The sequence below is a fragment of the Eschrichtius robustus genome, chromosome 3 (genome assembly GCF_028021215.1).
Source record: "Eschrichtius robustus isolate mEscRob2 chromosome 3, mEscRob2.pri, whole genome shotgun sequence".
NCBI classification, from domain to species: domain Eukaryota; kingdom Metazoa; phylum Chordata; class Mammalia; order Artiodactyla; family Eschrichtiidae; genus Eschrichtius; species Eschrichtius robustus.
The window spans coordinates 148,070,256-148,089,112 of record NC_090826.1 but is presented as its reverse complement, the minus strand read 5'-3'; the positions used below and the strand labels follow the sequence as shown (position 1 = coordinate 148,089,112).

Below are 18,857 nucleotides of genomic sequence, written 5' to 3'. Positions count from 1 at the left end.
AAAAAATATCAAACGGTTTAAAAACACTTGGTCAAATAGGGTCATAGGGCACTACGAAACAATGCTTACGTATTTAACCAAAGTGGCAAAGACTTTACAGGCAAATATAGGTTACATAGTTCTGAGCAAAACTTACTTCTTTTAATATCCAGAGGACTAGGTTTAAGAAATCAAAGACCTGATAAAGACAACAGGGAACATAGGTGATTATTTTGACAGGACACAAGATCTTTGTGTCCCCCACCTCCTCCCTGGCCCTGGCAGATTGTTCAAAAGGTAAAAGAAAACCTTTTATAATCTCTTACTATCAAAAGCAGACCAGTAGTCCAAGAAAATTTTGTCCCTTTTAATAGGGAGAAACTCAAATTCTAATTTTACACCAGCTTACTTTTGGTATTGAAACTTAATCACATTCATTCTAATCTTAGCCAGTCCTGATCACACATAAAATTCCTTTTCCTTATTATTTCTAGTAGTTTTAATTACCTACGTGAGAATTTTTAACCCTTAGAAACCTTTAATTTCTACTGAAAACTGGGAAGTAAGCAATTATGAACTATCTTTTACATTAGCATTCTGTGGATTGGCAGATTCATAAATACTTCTTATTATTTCTAGAAATGTGTTTTCTCATAGACAGTTTCTCAGTGTGGCATAAAACATGCTTATTAATAGACCCAAATGCCTTTAATTTCTCTGTAAAAGGAAGCAAAAATTAGATAAACCTGTGTTCAGTAATTAATGTTTCAGTACTTTACCTTGTTTGGAAGTGATCTAGATACTTAATGACTATCCTTTAATTTAACTTAACAAAATTTCAGGTTACCAAAAAGATTTGGAGAAACTATTGGAAAGTTCACCTAAAAACTTTTTATCCTACTGACATCTATTTCATTTACTTGTTTTTAACAATTATGTTTAGACTGCCCACAAAAACTTCATGAGACATTAGACAATGTCAGTCTTCATCCCAAGCCATTCTTCTTGCTGACAAATTTTGTAAGAGATAACATGAACTTATTTGATCTTTAGTTAGCCTAGGCTGAATAAAAAGTGTATATCAACATTATTTTTAGTATGATAACTTTAAAGACATGTCTGTTTTAATTAAGTCAACAAACTTAAAATGAGCTTTTATTTACTAAAGATTATCTCAGATCGAGTGAACCTCAAAAGCATTGGGTTAATTTTTCTTATATTTTTAAGAATTTTATGAATACATGATTTATATAAGCACTTAATTTTTTTTGTAAGCCAGTTAAATAGAGCTCTTCTATAAGTTAATTTTGGCAATACTATCCAGAGTTAGAAAATATATCTATAACACATGTATATAGGCACATGTGAACACGTAGACAGATGTGAACAGGGACCTCATAGCTTCTGTACACTTAGGATTTCTCAATTGCTCAAGTTCCAAATGACCTACCCTCTGTCCCCCTTCCCCCTCCCCTTTTTTTTAACTGATAAGAACTACCTCTCTGAAGCTTGTACTTTAATATTTACATCTCAAAGGCACAAGAAAAGAATGCAAGTTACAAGTCTTTTAAGATAAATAGAGGAGGTTTTGGGATTGGAAAAAGGAATAGGTGAATTTTGGACTGCCTCTAGAGCTGCATTTCTAGTTTTGCAAAGATTTTTTAAGATAAGGACAGTTGCTCTCAGTTACACAAGGAATTGGGTTGTTATTTAAATGACATCATAGGTTGATCCACCCATAAGTCTTTTTATAAGGGCTTTAGAAGTTTTTTCTTTCCTGCTGGGTACATTATTTTAGTTTAGGGGAGAAGGCCTTAAAAAACAGTTATTAGCAGACTCTGTATATTAGCTTCCAGTTTGGCCAACTTTTGACCACAGAGCTACTTAAAATTAAAAAAAAAATCTTGTCAGTTTCCAGCTTCGATAAACAGTAAATATTTCTGGCAGTATTGAACAACCCCTTGGACTTAAGAGGCATCCCCGAATTGGGTGCAAAAGATACTTTATTTTTTTCTTTGTTGGGTACTACAGACAGAGATCCAGAATTGACTCTGGTAATAATTCTCACCCTCAGCTGGCTTCTGCCAGTTTTTCCAGGATCCCACCTGCAAGGTCTGAGTGGGGTTTAAGTGGAGAATGTATCTCTGATATTTACCAGAATTTGGCAAGGTTTTAAATTAATTTTTAATTTCAGTTTTCCCTTGGTTGTTTAAGGGAATGATGTAGCAATTTACCAGAAAATCCTCAGTCTCCTTACCTCTGAGAGAGATCCTTACAGGGTCTTTCTTTCAAAGGTATAGGGGTTCCTGTATGGCCATTAACTTGGCGGACTTTTGTTTATTGCCTTGTAGTCTCTTCAGAGTGGAAAGACAATTCAAACAGAGGATTACTAGAATGAGTACTTGATGAAGGAAGACAGAGGGGGCAGTAGGAGTTGTGTCTGTCTCTTTTTTTAAAATAAATTTATTTATTTATTATTTATTTATTTTTGGCCGTGTTGGGTCTTCGCTGCTGCACACGGGCTTTCTCTAGTTGCAGTGAGCGGGGGCTACTCTTCATTGCGGTGCACGGGCTTCTCGTTGTGGTGGCTTCTCTTGTTGCGGAGCAGGGGCTCTAGGCGCGTGAGCTTCAGTAGTTGTGGCACGCAGGCTCTGAGGTTGTGGCTCGCAGGCTTTAGAGCGCAGGCTCAGTAGTTGTGGCACACTGGTTTAGTTGCTCCATGGCATGTGGCATCTTCCAGGACCAGGGCTCGAACCCTTGTCCCCTGCATTGGCAGGCGGATTCTTAATCACTGCGCCACCAGGGAAGTCCTGTGTCTGTCTTATAGTCCTTTGTTTTAGGTACCTCTTGTGTCTTTAATTTTTTGTTAGCTTTTTGTAATGAAACTTTCAGTAAAGTTCTTTTGGCATTTTGAAGCCTTCGGAAGCTTCTGCATACCAGTTAAAATATGTATCCTATTCTGTTTGTTTAATTGGGGAACTCTTACTTTTAAGTGCACTTCTTAAGTGAATGATCTTGTCTAATTGGAATGTTCCCCATAATGGCCACTGTAATTCTAGGTTGTTTTTAGTAAGATTTTGCCATTTTTGTAGATACCTACAGTTTCCAGGATTACAGTTGTTAGACATAAAATAAGCAGGTATGCCAGAAGGGTGTGCTTAACTCTTTGGATTTTAAGGATCCCATTATTGTTTTTATTTTTTTAGATAGGCCTTTGGGTCTCTTGGAGCCAAACTAATACCTAAGAGGGGTGTGTCATAGGGTTAGGGATTATATGGTGTTTTACAGTGTACCTCTATGCGTGGAAATTTTCTTAAGGTTGGCAAGTGACTGAGTGTCAGTAACCCATTCTGTGACCAACTTATCCTAACATGGGAGTCTTTGAGTTAGGTGGTGGGTATTCTAACAGATCTTAAATGCTCAACCCTTATGCATCAATTTTGAGGCTGTTTTGACTTCTGAGATTCCTATTAGCATTTAGCCTTTATCTACATAAAGTAAGGCAAAAAAATGTGTACCTTAATATATACTGAGTCCTAACCAAGAAAAGGCCCTGTGTGTACCATACCAATTCCCCAATGTGGGATGTGGGACCTTGGACTGGGGAAAGCATTGAACCAGCAGATCTCAACAAATGCAGGCTGTGGACTGGGGGCCCCACATAAATAGGGAACTGCATATTGCTACTAACAGTGCCTAAGTGGATCCTGGGACAGAATTAAGGGTTGGGGGTTCCACTCAAAAACCTGGGAATTGCAGTCCATGATAAAGCTAGGGGCCTGGGTCCCAGGCAGAACTGTCCGCCAGCTCAAGCTGTCTTGCCCTGTAAAGGAAAACCAGTTATATCTGAAGCCTGATGCAAAGAGAAAGGAGCTCAGAATTGAGAGAAACTTACCGCTGAAAGAAAGACAGTGAACGCAAAAAGGGGTTCACAGGTACCACACCTGTCTTTCTTGTCCTCAAATGCCATCAGAAGTTTGTTCACTTTGGACCCTGACACTGACACCATATCTGTTAAAAGACAAAATCCAGCTGAGTAAATTTGAAGATCTAATTGACTTTATTGATTCCTGAACCAGGCAGCATCCCATCTAGCAAGTAGAAAGGAGCTCCAAGGAGCTCCAGAAAAGGAAAGGTTTTTAAAGCCAGAGAGGGGATGGGACAAGGAAGTCACAAACAAAAAAAGATTATTTTGAGCAAGACACCTTCCTCTGGGAGACAAAAACGTTTATTGTCTGGTTACCTCCCTGGTGCTGACGAGGAGGTTCCAGGCTGACTGGTTAAGACTCCAGTCCTGGGCAAGGTTGAAACTGCGATTAAGTTAGGTATTCTAAAGTTTGGTGACATGGGCTTAGTGGCTCCATTTTGGGCTGTTTGTTTCATTTTTTAATGGCAGAAAAACTGCTTAAACAACATTGAAAGCAATTATAGTTGAGGCAATGCCTGGGCACAAATATTATTGTGACTCTTGCTTTTACTATTCTTTGGTGACTCTTTGAACTTCTAGGGTTCACATAACACTTAGTTTAGAAAAAACATTAATAGGGGGTTGGGTAAATGCAAATGGGAAGCAGATTCCCTGACTGACCAGGTTTGTTATTCACGGAAAGGCTGATGGCTCTAGATTTGTGGGTGATGTGTAGAACCGTAAATTACAGTTCTTCTCAAGGTTGCCTTTTGTTGTCAGAACACTTAGCATAAGTCAGAAATGGTAGGCTTTACCTGAAAAGAACAAAAAACCCATTGAATATAATAAATCAGCACTTAAAAAAAAACTCTAACCACCAAGGCCATCTCAAACAGGCATATTCTTTTATGTGACTGAAGTTGTTTAAAAAAAAAAAAAGGAAGCACCAACAAACAAAAACTTATCCCAGCAAACCCAGGTTGATTTGGATGTTCTTTCTAATGTGATAAATCTGAATGAAAACCAAGCATGCTGGAGCAAGAGTAAAGTGACATAGGGCCTATTGGAGAGTGTGGAGTAGAGATAGGAATATAAGATGTGACTAAGTAGAGTCTTATATGGGGATTAAATTCTGTGCATGTGGAGACAATCAAGTATGGTCAAAATACTCTTGAAAATCCCTTAAAATTTCCCATAAAGTACAAACGTAGACATACTGGCTTTCAAGAAGTCTGACGTGGCCAATTCTTCCTTTAACATTGCTTTTCTTTTGTTGAATCAGTGATGAGGCAGTAGCTATATTCTTTTTAGTGACTAAGGGTAGAATAACAGAATTGGAAGAATTAACTTTTTATTCTAGTTCGTGAAACTGATTTTCATTATTTCTGTGAATAAAAATGCCTTTTTTTTTTTTTAAATGGGTAAATGAATAAGGACCTTTGTTTTCCAAGGAAATCCTTGGGTTACAAGGATGTTTGAGAGCCCAGTTTTCTCAGAGAGGGCCATTCTCTTTTACATAGTGTGAAATTTATACCTCTTCATAGCTCTGATTTTCTCGTGTGCCTTGTCTATCTTCTTCAGTCTTTCCTTCTCTCTGATTCTACTCTATCTTGTCTGATAGGCTCCTGCCTCAACTCCTTACCTTTATTTTCTCTTCATCTTTGTTCCCATGCTCGCTTGTACTTGTCCTGTGCTCTGTATTTTTCTTGCTCTTCTCAGTAACAGTAGAATAATCTAATTCAAATTCAGTTACCTGAAGCGTGGTAGCATAAGATCTGGTTTAGGTTTAGGCTGTTATTTAACTTTGTGACTGAGAAAGGCATTTCACATCCCTGAGCCTCAATTTCCTTAGTTATAAAAGGAAGGTAATATATTAAATGAATTTGATATAGTGAAGGAGTACCAAATGGTGATGATTTCTTGGGTAAATTAGAATTTCACAATTCTATTATCTATAGATTGTGCCTTCTACAATAACTTCTCTTAGTAAATTGAGTCAGGGTTGGTGTTCTGGACTGCTGGATAGCAGTTTTCTAAAATTTTCAATGACAACTTTGAAATTGCTCATTTCTGTTCAGCTACACTCTCTTCTTTCATGAATCATGCTTTATGATCATCCTAATTCTATTCTTTCTCTTGATCTGAGGTAAAGAAATATGGGTTGACACAATATATAAATATAAGACATCTTTTATGGTACACCAGAACTTTTTGACATAAAGGTTAGTAAATAAATAATGGAAGCAGTTTTTCTCTTTTGAATGCCAAAGCACAGTGGAAATTCTTGTTCTGTCTGAATGATTAACAGAAATGTAGAGAACTTATTGAAGGTATTGGTTTATCTTCAGATAGAATTTTTATTTTTTTAAAATATTTTTTGATGTGGACCATTTTTAAAGTCTTTATTGAGTTTATTATGATATTGCTTCTGTTTTATGTTTTGGCTTTTGGCCCCGAGGCATGTGGGATATTAGCTTCCCGACCAGGGATCGAACCTACACCCCCTGCATTGGAAGGCGAAGTCTTAACCACTGGACCACCAGGGAGGTCCCTAGGTAGAATGTTAAATACATATCCATTTTAAAAAGCATTTATTAAGTGTCTACCTAGATATATTACTGAAGAAATAATAGCTACATGACCTAATATGGGATTAAAAGTTGAATTCCAGGTAACCTAGTTTCCTTGAAAAATAATCATTATATGCTGCGTGTGTGTCTTAAAATGAAGATTAAGAAATTAAGAAGGTTAGAGTCAAAAATTTTGATCAAGTAAAATCTGTTTAAAGTCATATTTGTGAATAAGTTGATTACTTGGAATTATTCTGGAAATTGATAGATGAATCTTTTCTCTCTGGTAGTCAAAAACCTCAGTAAGTATCCTGCAGCAGAAATCTGCAAGAGGTGGTTTTCATCCTTGGCTGCTGCTATTGATCAGCAGTGCTTGTGACCTACTTTTAAGGGACTGATAAGGAAGGAGGCATAGTATGTATATTTAAGGTTACATTTAAAAAGCCTTCCAGTATTTCCATCACTTCCTTGTTGTTTCCATGGAAGCGGAACCACTATCATCAGCAGGAGTCCATTTCAGCTGCTGGCTTCCGGTTCTTGTTTCTCTGTTACTATGGTGACTGCCTCGAAAGCAACAGAAGTACCAAAAGTTTAAAAAGCAGCAATTTGATTACAAAATATGGTTTTAACTCTAGCTTTAATTAGGTGTTTTATAATTGACATTTTTGAATTTCAAGTTGATTTTTTTGAAAAAAGAAAAATTTGAAGTTTTATTAAAGCTTAATGACACTGAATTAAATAGAAAAAAAAAACCTAAATTGCCATAGTTTCTATTAGAGTTGAGCCTAAAAAGAACCAAAAATTCTAAATGGGGATTTAAATTAGGGCTTGAAAGGTATAACCTGCAATGAGAAGAGCTAATGATAATGGGAGTAGCAGTTGGAGTCTATGAGCAATAAGCTCAAAACTAAGAACGAGCAGTATGTCGAAATAGTGAATGTTTCTTATTTATGTGGCACATTTTATCTTCAAAATATGTTATAGTTAGGTGATTTTCACAGATTATATCCATTTTTCAACTGAGTAAAAACCTTGGGTTTAGAAATTAAGTAAATTTTAAGGACAGAGGCAGGAAGCATACTGACATTTTATTTGAGGTTTGAGGAGTTGGTGGGTTAATAAATATAGATTGTTCCACAGTTAAAAGGCAGTAGAGATCCTCATCCCTCACCAAGACCAGTTATATTTGTGAATTACTACTCATAAAGGAGAGAAGAGATGGAATTGTAAGATAAAAGCTGTGAAAGGAAAGGTATTTAAGCAAAATTGCAATCCCAACTTTGTTGCAATTTTTCTTTTTAAAAAATATTTATTTATTTATTAGGCTGCGCTGGGTCTTAGTTGTGGCATGCAGGATCTTCGTTGTGGTTTGCGGGATCTTTAGTTGTGGCATGTGAACTCTTAGTCGCGGCATGTGGGATCTAGTTCCCTGACCAGGGATCGAACCTGGGCCCCCTCCATTGGGAGTGCAGTCTTAGCCACTGGACCACCAGGGAAGTCCCTGCACTTTTTCTTAGAGGTCTGTATTCATTCAGGTTCTTTGGTTTACATGTGACAAAATCCACTACCTTAGGCAACGAATGGCAGGATTGTAGGTTCAACTGAAATCAGGGACCCCAGTCACATTAGGTTTTCTTTTTTGGTCTCTCATATTTGTGTCTCTTTTTTTGCTTTGGCAGAAACTATGGCTGCTGGCAGTTCCCACTCTCTTACTTCCAGCGTCAATAACACAGAAGGACTGATTGGTCCAGTTTGTGTTGGGCCAATTTCTCCCTTCTCCAACTGTGGCCAAGAGGATGGGGTTCTATGGTTGGCCCTGCTGTGACAGGGAGGCTCACCCTTGGCTGACAAGTAGTGACTAGAGGGGCTGAGATGTGAAGTAAGGTAGCAGCTTTCATTCAAACCACGTTGTTAAGGGTTGGTAGTGGTTGGGGGAAGAGGTGGAGGAGTATGAAGGGGAGGAGAAAGGGACATTTCCCAGAAGAAATAGAAGATGTTGTTCCATGCAGAAATAAGAAGAGGTTTTTCCACCTGTAATCTTTTGGGGGAAAATATCTCCTTCATTGTAATTCAGTTCACTTCTAATTCAACAAACCAGGTGACATTATTATGTAGGATTTGGTTTTGAGAGAAAAACCAAGATTGGAAACCTTTACAACTTATTGCTTCCTATATAGCACTGGCTCTGTTGTAGTACCTTTTATGTATGTTGTCTCCTTTAATCTCTACAGTCATTTGAGCTATATATTTCCATTTTAGAGAATGAGGAAGAGGTTCACAGAGTTGAGATGACTTATCATCGGACACATGACTAACAAGAGGCAGAGCCAGAATTCAGATAACCAGGGTTTCTGGCATGTAATCCAGGGTACTTTCCATTGTGTGATACTTACATTTTGGTTAACTTCATTCAGAAGATGCATAGGGTGAATTATAAAAACAGTACTGTGTATTAAGTGCTTTGATAAAAGTGAGTCATGAATAGTATTGATGAATATTATTTATGAAAGGAACCTTAGACATCATATAGTACAGTGGTTTCAGACTTTTTGACTTTCAGCCATGGAATCCTTTCTTCAAATGAAATGTTATATTATAGTCAAGTATATATATAAGATGGGTAAAAGCATAGGATCATCCCACTCTGGAGAGGAGAGATCCAGGAGTGTAACACCTCCTTTTTGAGATCTTGAGTTCTTAGAGGCCACTTTGAATACCCTTTCCTTAGGGAAACTGAGAGCCAGACAGGGTAAATGATCCTTGTTCACTTTCACATAATATATTACAAGGATTTAAATCACATTATTGTTTTCAGTTGTAAGGTGGGTGACAATTTGTTATTAATGAATAAACCCTGATGCTTACAAAAATCAGAGTGAATTTAGAGTTACCCTAAATAATTTTATTCTCCAGTTTGGTGGTACTTTTATAGCCTATCACATCCATGTCACAGCTTTTATTAAATGTCTCTTGCATTTAGTCCTATTTGTTGAGTTGGACAACTGTATACTGTTTGGACTAGGCTAGTCGCTTGTCCACAGAGCTTTTTACATTACATTCTTTATATATCGGCTCTTCTTATAAAATACATCAAGTTCTCTATACATATTTAAATAGGGGCGTTTCAGAATTTAGATAAATGAAATTCATCTGGGTAATATTTAGACCTTGCTGATATTAGTAACTTTGATGTCTGTTTCAATTTTGATTTCTCTTTTCTTTTCAGTTAGAAGTGTGAACAAGTGGTAAATTGGGTAAAAGGAAGTTACAGTTTGGATAAAAGAAAGTTTATTTTTCACATGTCCTGACTTTTGTTTTTTCCTTGTAGGAGAGTCAAGCCCTACTCGTCGAGAAGCTGTGAAGAGAAGAACCGCAGAATATCTCATGCGAGCAGAGAGTCTCTCTAGCCTTTATGTGAAACCTCAACTTGATGATGTATCTCAGGTATGTCTTATGTTTCATTTTGTATTTTCTTTAGCCATTTTTGCTGTTTTGTCGCTCAGTTTTATTTCTAACTAGAATGTTTGAGCATTTTGGTCTTTGGAATTTTATCAGTGATTTTCTTACAAGGTGTTGGTGGGAAGAAAAGCATTAAAGCAAACCACCAAAAGTGGAATAAAATGGGACTCACTTTCTCCTTCTCTTTCTCAGCCCCTTATTCTTTACTCCATACCTAATATCACCGTGTGTAGAATGACAGTAATTTATACTGAATTTTATTTGAAAATTTTAAAGTTAAGTTATGATTCTTATACCATTCCTGCACCGTTTATTGATTCATGGTAAAACTAATTATTTAAGCATCAGTCCTACAAGTAGCAGCTATAGATCACCTAGAATTATAAAGGTATAATTCTGACAGGGATATATAGGTTATTTGGGGCTACCCCTAGTCTTGTCTGGAAAGCAGGTGAATGTTTAAAACATTAGAAACATTTTGGTTTATCATTATTGTTTTTATGTTATGTCCATCTGGATTTGGCAAATTTCTGGAAGAAATTTTTCTGTTTTTTTCTTTTTTTCTTTATATGAAACTAAGTTTTTTTTTCTGATGCAATTTAAGAGTTATACCTTCTAGAGGTGGGAGAAAGTGTTTATTTTCTTAATTGATCTAAGAGGCAGGCAGGCTTGTTCACGTCTCAACTCTGTCCCTTGAAGCCATGGAAGATTGGACAAGATACTTAACTCCACCTCTTAGCTTCAGTTTCTATATCTGAATAATGAGGATAATAGTAATTCCTTGCTAGGTTGTAGTTAGGATTAAACGAGTTAAAAAAAAATCACTCATATGTGGATACACGCGCACACACACACACGTAAACATTCAAGTGCCTACCTCGTAAAAAGACCAGCCTATAAGCCAAGCTTTTAACACTAGCTTAATAAGCATTAGCCCTATTTTTCATCTCCCCTCATATATTGCTTTATATACCTTTTCCCACATTTTTAAATGCTTTTTATACTTTCTGAAAATTATAAAATGTCTCAATTTTCTAGTTTAAAAATAGCCCATTATTTAATCTTGGTTCATTGGGCAACTAAAACTTTTTTTGCTGCTTTTCTGAGCCCTTTTCACTTTCTGTGTGACCTTTTAAAACATACAGTTATCAGAACTGTACTTATTAGTATAAGAAATTTTGTTGTTAAGCATTTGGCCAATCTTTTTAGAACAAAAACATATATTCCAACTTGGAAGTAATATACTTTTGTTACTTGTTCTAACATAATAAATGTATTTAAGTAAGATAGCTGCTGACTCATTTTCAGATTGTTAATTACTGTGACTCTCTGTATTCTGTTTGCTAATCTTTTCCTGTTTTCTTTCATCGTTGTTTCAGTTATATTATTTCCTTTAATGCTTCACTGTTGAATTTTATTTTTAATTTTTAAAATTAAAAACTATTTATTTTTATTGAAGTATAATTGACTTATATTAGTTTCAGGTGTACAACATAGTGATTCAATATTTTTATACATTACAAAATGATCACCATGATATAAGTCTAGTTATCATCTGTTACCATATAAAGTTATTACAATACTATTGACTATATTCCTTATGCTGACTTATTTACTTTGTAACTGGAAGTTTGTACCTCTTAATCTCCCTCACCTATTTCACTCACACCCCCTCCCTGCTCTGGCAACCACCAGTCTGTTCTCTGTATTTATGAGTCTGTTTCTGTTTTGTTATGTTTATTCATTTGTTTTGTCTTTTAGATTCCAATCTACAATATTTGATTCCAAGTGGAATCATACAATACCCTCTAGGTCCATTCATTTTGCAAATGGCAGGATTTAAGTTTTATCTTTTTTTTTTAAAGATTTATTGATTGATTGATTGATTGATTGATTGCTATGTTGGGTCTTCGTTTCTGTGCTAGGGCTTTCTCTAGTTGCGGCGAGCGGGGGCCACTCTTCATCGTGGTGCGCGGGCCTCTCACTATCGTGGCCTCTCTTGTTGCGGAGCACAGGCTCCAGACGCGCAGGCTCAGTAGTTGTGGCTCACGGGCCCAGTTGCTCTGCGGCATGTGGGGTCTTCCCAGACCAGGGCTCGAACCCATGTCCCCTGCATTAGCAGGCAGATTCTCAACCACTGCGCCACCACGGAAGCCCCCTAAGTTTTATCTTTTTATTTTATCTTTTTTTAAAGTAAATTTATTTATTTTTTATTTATTTATTTTTGGCTGCGTTGGGTCTTCGTTGCTGCACATGGGTTTTCTCTAGCTGCGGCGAGCGCGTGTTACTTTTTGTTGTGGTGCACGGGCTTCTCCTTGCAGTGGCTTCTCTTGTTGCGGAGCACAGGCTCTAGGTGCGCGGGCTTCAGTAGTTGTGGCACGCGGGCTCAGTAGTTGTGGCGCACGGGCTTAGTTGCTCCCGGCATGTGGGATCTTCCCAGATCAGGGATCGAACCCATGTCCCCTGCATTGGCAGGCGGATTCTTAACCACTTTGCCACCAGGGAAGTCCCTGAATTTTATCATTTTTAAATGGAATATTTATCTAAACATTACTTTGAATCTAATTCTTATTTTCTGTGGAGTTGGCAGCCTACCCTGTGTGCTATCCTGATGTGTATATTCTCCATCCATTTTTGGCGGTACTCATAAATGTATTAAATAGGATGCGCCTGTATGAACTTTTACTAAATCCATCTTGTATATAAATACAATTGATCCTTGAACAACATGGGTTTGAACAGTGTGGGTTCACTTACACGTGGATTTCTTTCAGCAGTAAATACTGCAGTACTACACAATCTGAAGTTGGTTGAATCCATGGATACAGGAGGAATTGTGGATACAGAGGGCTACTATAAGTTATATTAGGATTTTCAACTGTGGGCAGGGTTGGCACCCCAACCTCGTGTTATTCAAGGGATAACCGTATTCTAAAAGTTTTAGGGAGTCAAAATCAGCAGTATTCTGTTCTTTCTATTAATGTTAACTTTGAATGCTCTACTTATACTTACTCATTCAAACTCCCTATTTATGCATCCGCTGTTACAGTTCCCCACAATCATTTTATGGAGCAATAACTTATTAGGCAAATAAATATATAAAGCCTGCTGTATAGCTTTTGACTTGGAGAAAGGAACCATGAAGTATAGCAGTCAGAATTTTCCTTCAAGCATAGCTTCAAATGAAAATAAAACAAAAGAGATCTAGTATAGGAAAGCTGATTGTATTAGATTTATATAAATTCATTAAGCATCTGTTATGGCTCTGCGTGTATATAGTATCAAACTAGATATACTTTGGAGTTATATTAAAGATATGGCACAGTCTCTGCTCTTGCAAACCCTAAAGCATAATTGAGGACCCAAAATATGTACGTAATTGAGGAAACAAAAGTTAGAGAGGATTGTAAGAGCCATGTAGAATAATGGAAACTTGTATCAGGAAGGGTTAAAAAAGGGTACCTAGTGAATCAAATTTGATATGCTAGGATTTTTTTTCAGTTCTTAGGCAAAGAGGTTAGAGAAGAGTTTTTCTTGATAGAGCAAGATGTTTTTCTTTTAGGGTAAGGATTTGCTTTTTATTTTCACTTTTGTATTTTACTCTATTAAATCTGGCCCTTATTTGGGTCAGAGATATGGTTGATTATTTTTTATCTGTAATTTAACTTAAATGTCTTCTAGAGGTTCTGGATGAGCTTGGTGAATTTATTATTTCTCTTCTTTAACCATCTTTGGGCAATAATTTCAACCAACACAATGAGAGAATGATATAAATGATTTTTAGCAAATCTTAACTTCTGTGCAGAGCAGATATTATTTCTTTCTTGAATACATGTGCAAATATTTCTTTCTTGTCTGGTTGATTAAGAAAATAAAGGAATCCTTTTTGGGTTTGAAATTTTTTGTTGATTACTGTTTTTCCCTTTGGTGCAGTCTAGGTCATGACTCACTTTACCTGAGTTTTCTGTGGTAGTTCAAGCTTTTGCTTCATTGAGTTTATTTGAGACTCTTATGTGGTAAATAAAAAAGTTCCGAATTTCCCCGTCGTTGGTGATAATATCCTTTTCAAAAAAGGACAGAAAGGAGCAAAAGTACTCTCCTACTCTTTCTTTTCGTCATTACTTCATTGCTAAAAGGCTCCAAGGAAACTTAAGGAGCAAGTCTGAGAAAAAAAGGAAATGAGCTTTATTTGAACTGAAGGTGCAGTTTTAACTAAAGGACATGGATTTCTTTTCCTTTTTTTTTTTTTTTTTAAATTGTTGGTGACTTTGAATGATTTAAAAATTGGTATTAGAGGGGATTTCTCTGGAAAAGACTTGAAATAGCTTATTTGCTATTTTTAGCTCTAGGCATTTAAAACTTAAGATCAATGAAATTTAGAAAAAGACAGTAAATGTTTAGGACATAAAGTTTAGGACATAAAGGATTGTGTAGCTTTTAAAGCACGAATACCTTTTTTTGTTTGCAATTACAAGGTACAAATGAAAATACAATTGGCCCTCTGTACCCATGGGTTCCACATTTGTGGATTAAACCAACTGCAGATGGAAAATATTTGGGGAGACAAAATTCTAGAAAGTTCTAAGAAACAAAACTTGAATTTGGCACCTGTTGTCAACTATTGACATAGCATTTACATTGCATTAGGTATTATAAGTAGCTTAGAGATGACTTAGAGTATATGGGAGGATGTGTGTAGGTTCTATGTAAATACTACACCATTTTAAATAAGGGACTTGAGCATCTGCAGATTTTGGTATTCGTGGGGATCCTGGAACCAATCCCCTGTGTATACTGAGGGACAACTGTAGAATGTATGGCTTTCCTGAATATTTTGTGGATTTTGAGTATAGTTGCTATAATGTTGAAAATATTTCTCTGTTGTGCATTTTGTTTACTGGTATTATTGGTATTTCTCAATTCTTCTTTAGCAAATATTTTAAAATGAGTGTTGTGTCACCCTTAGTGAGACATGGGCAAAGCAAAGATAGAAATCAGGTGCGTTCCAAATCAGTAATAGGACTGCAGTTAAGAGTTGTGCTTGAAATGTGATGTAAGAGAGACTTTTTTAGGAAACTGAGTATTGAGGGTTAATAGGTTGCCAATGAAAGTCTCGGCGAAGCCAAAAATCTACAGATGAAGCCAAGTTCAGAAACTAGTGTAGTTAGCTATCATGGTTCAGAGCGTGGATTCTTGATATGTTCTTTGTAGAGCTTTCCTTTTGTCCTTGATTGCTTGTTCCCTCCCAGATAATGCTGACTTACTCTCAAGTTATTCAAGGATGAGTAGCTAACCCTACTCCACATGTGGTTGGTGGACCAGCAGCACAGCATCACCTGGTAGCTTCTTGGAAATGCAGAATCTTAGGCTCCACCAAAGACTGACTGAATCCGAATCTCCATTTTTACGGGGTCCTCAGGTGACGTGCATGCATGTTAAAGTTTGAAAGTACCTCACTAACAGATTGGCAAGAATTGAGATAGCTCTCATTGAGAAAAGGTAATAATATCGAGTGAAAGAGACTCTGGGCAGGATAAACAACAGCTTTAAAAAACCCCAAAAATGAAAACAAAGGTAAGGTTCACTTAACCATTTAGACAATGTTGAACAGAAATAGTAAATAGGTTTTACTAGTGTGCTAACTCTAGTCCACTGGTAGTGGCTGTATTGCAAGACAGAGTGTGGGACTAATAGAGTCTGCCATTGGCTTGAGCAGTTGAGTGATATATACTTTGCCATCTTTGGTTTTGAAGGTTGTTGGATTATCATATATTCTTGCCTTTCCCTTCTCCTCACCCTCTGTATTTAAGTTTTGAACTCCTTGCTTCTCTAGGCATCTTCTGATATAGTAGCCAATACAAATAAGTGAAATTTTCACTTTTTTCTTTAAGGAAATCAGCCATGTTGCCTAGAAATATTTCCACCCCACCCTGCCCCAATAGCAGTGGCTGAAGTTTTCCTAAACAATGTTATATTATTTTATAAATAAGATTTAATCCCCTCTTATCTATTACCTAGTTTTGTCATCTTAGACAAATTGCTTAACCTTGCTGCTTTTCAGTTTTCTCATCTGAAAAAAAAAAAATGTTGGACTTGATCTCGGTCTCTTTCTTTTCTTAAAATTCTGTGGATTTATGTTTCCTTTTGCCATCTAAAAAAGGAATAGATCTATAGGGATTCTACCCAATTTAAACACTGCATATCAGAAATACAGGATTTTTTATTGATGGTTTTATTTCATGATCTTTCTTTGTTCATTTCTCTGATCTTAAACTTTTATAGATGGTTAAAGTAGAAAGAGAACTTGAATGATCACTTCGCCTTTGGTCTTTCCCCATTACAATTTCACCATTCCTGTCTTTGCAAAAGTAACCTTACTAAATCACTGTTTTCGTTGGGTTGTTTCTCATACAAAAACTTGTTTTCTAGAGTCTGGAGAACATAGTCCAGACTTTTTCCCCTGGCATTCAAGGCCTGTTAAAGTCAATAAAACTGACCAACCTTAAAAGTGCAATTTTATTTTCCTTTGTTCTACAATTTGAACATTTTTTTCCCCACCAAGAGAGTTTTTTTCCCCCCAATCCTATGTATAATATCCTTTCCTAACCTAATTCCTACATAACATTTAAAATCCCCTTTGATTCCACTTCTTTCTGAGACCACAGTTTATCATACATGTGATAAGCTAGTGACTTATCTCTATTGTCTTATGTTTTTAAAAAATGTCTTATTGTTACTTAACTTTTCATGTATTTGGCTTATCTCCTCAGGTGAGTTGTAAACTTCTTGAAGCTAGGGACCATGTCTTTTTTTTTTTTTAATATTTATTTATTTGGCTGTGCCATGTCTTAGTTGCAGCGTACGGGATCTTTAGTTGCGGCGTGCGGGATCTTTAGTTGCGGCATGCGGGCTCTTAGTTGTGGCATGTGGGCTCTTAGTTGCAGCATGCGGGATCTAGTTCCCTGACCAGGGATTGAGCCTGAGCCCCCTGCATTGGGAGCTCAGAGTCTTAACTGCTGGACCACCAGGGAAGTCCTGGGATGGTGTCTTTTGATGATTTATATCCCTTTCAGTTATCATGCACATAGTGGGCACACAGTAATTTATTGAAAGGCACAGTAGAGATTTTGTGGTTTGCTGTCTTTGCTGTTGGGATTGCTAAAGTGAACTGATAACTTTCTTTGGAAACTGAAAGATCCAATGACATCACTGAATAAGAGGGATGATAAGTAGGAGATAGGGATGTTGGACGTGTTTGCCGTATTTTCAAAGATGAATGTAACGGATAAGTTATCACTTAAAGTGTTATTTTTCCTCCTATAACTTTTCCTAATCATTCCTTTCACCAAAATCACAAGCAGTGATTTCTTACTTGGTAATAGAGTAGGGGGAGGTGAATTCTTAATTATCAGAATGTGTTGTGTAGCAGAAGGACTGCAAGCAATAGAGTGAGGAGTTGGGGTCTAGCCTAGGATCTTTCACTGCTCTTTCTGACGGTAAACACCCAACCATTCTGAACTTCCTTTTATTTATCTGTAAAATGGGGATTATATTAATAACTTCTTGTAAGTACTACACTCAGGCCAGTGTGAGGTATGAAGATAAAATAATATATAGACTAAGAGAGAAGAGACTATTTCTGTTATATGTCTATTAAAATACTCTGCTAAATGTTTTTCTGTCCTTAAAAATTCCCCTTGGATTTTAGGGAGGCAGAGATGTATCTTTGTTTTATGTCATCTAGCTCAGCACCTAATAAAGTGAGATTAAAAAGGAATTTTTTGGAAACATATCCTAGAAGTAGAAATTAAATAGATTTAAAAAGATTATTATTGGGCTTCCCTCGTGGCATAGTGGTTAAGAATCCACCTGCCAATGCAGATGACACGGGTTCAAGTCATTGTCCGGGAAGATCCCACATGCTGCAGAGCAACTAAGCCCGTGCGCCACAACTACTGAGCCTGAGCTCTAGAGCTCGCGAGCCACAACTACTGAGCCCGCATGCCACAACTACTGAAGCCCGCGCGCCTGGAGCCTGTGCTCCGCAACAAGAGAAGCCACCGCAATGAGAAACTCGCACACCGCAATGAAGAGTAGCCCCTGCTCGCCGCAACTAGAGAAAGCCCGCACGCAGCAACAAAGACCCAACACAGCCAAAAATAAATAAGTAAAATAAAATAAATTAAAAAAAACATAAAAAGAGAGCAATGTACTTTAAAAGAAAGAAAAGATTATTATCATCCTGTCCAGTTGCCACTGTCACCAGCATTCTCAAGTTAAGTCTCTTTAAAAAATAAAAAGTTGTCTTTTTAAAAAAAAATTAAATACCACCTCTTTAGGCATATTGAAGTTAGTATTTGCTTACTAAACCTAAAAACAAAAAGAAATTATTTTGAAAGCAATTAGGATTGCTGCTTTTAGAAAATTTCACAAAGTGACAGTTTTCCCCGTTTGTAAAAGACACCTAATTTGTCTATGCAACCTCCCTCACTTGTTACCCTCCTCTCTTCCTCCTTCCTCTCTTTTCTGCTCTTTCTCTTTGCTTCTAACCAACATGCTAGGCACTGTGAATATAAAGACGAATAAGGCATACTTCCTGTTCTCAAGGAGCTTCTTGTCTAGTGATGCTGAGCTGCACTAGGACTTGAAGTATCAAAAACGTAATTCAGTAACTCTGGTAATCATGACATTTGGTTAACCAGGATATTTCTCGTCTACTCATGGGGATGATAAATGTTTCCTATATATTCTAACAGATTTTTTAACAACAAAAAGGTCTGCTTTGAGGGTATAATAAGGCTCTTTGTGTCCTGTCATCCTTTGCAGCATCACCATTTTAATATAAGGATTAATAAAGCATTGCTTTCTGGTTGTAAATGCCAAATGGAGATGTCTTTAGAGTTTATCTAGTCTAATGTTTTACTTTACTGATAGGGAAAAAC

General features: G+C 36.8%; 1 protein-coding gene across 3 annotated transcripts in view; it reads left to right on the top strand.

Annotated features, from left to right (window-relative positions):
• Positions 1-18,857, top strand: part of RPS6KC1 (ribosomal protein S6 kinase C1) — a 201,017-nt gene that overhangs the window by 107,446 nt on the left and 74,714 nt on the right. For all 3 annotated transcript variants that reach the window (XM_068541440.1, XM_068541439.1, XM_068541441.1), the window contains one exon: positions 9,785-9,900. In XM_068541440.1, the coding sequence (XP_068397541.1) occupies positions 9,785-9,900 (116 nt within the window). The remainder of the gene's footprint in view (positions 1-9,784; positions 9,901-18,857) is intronic.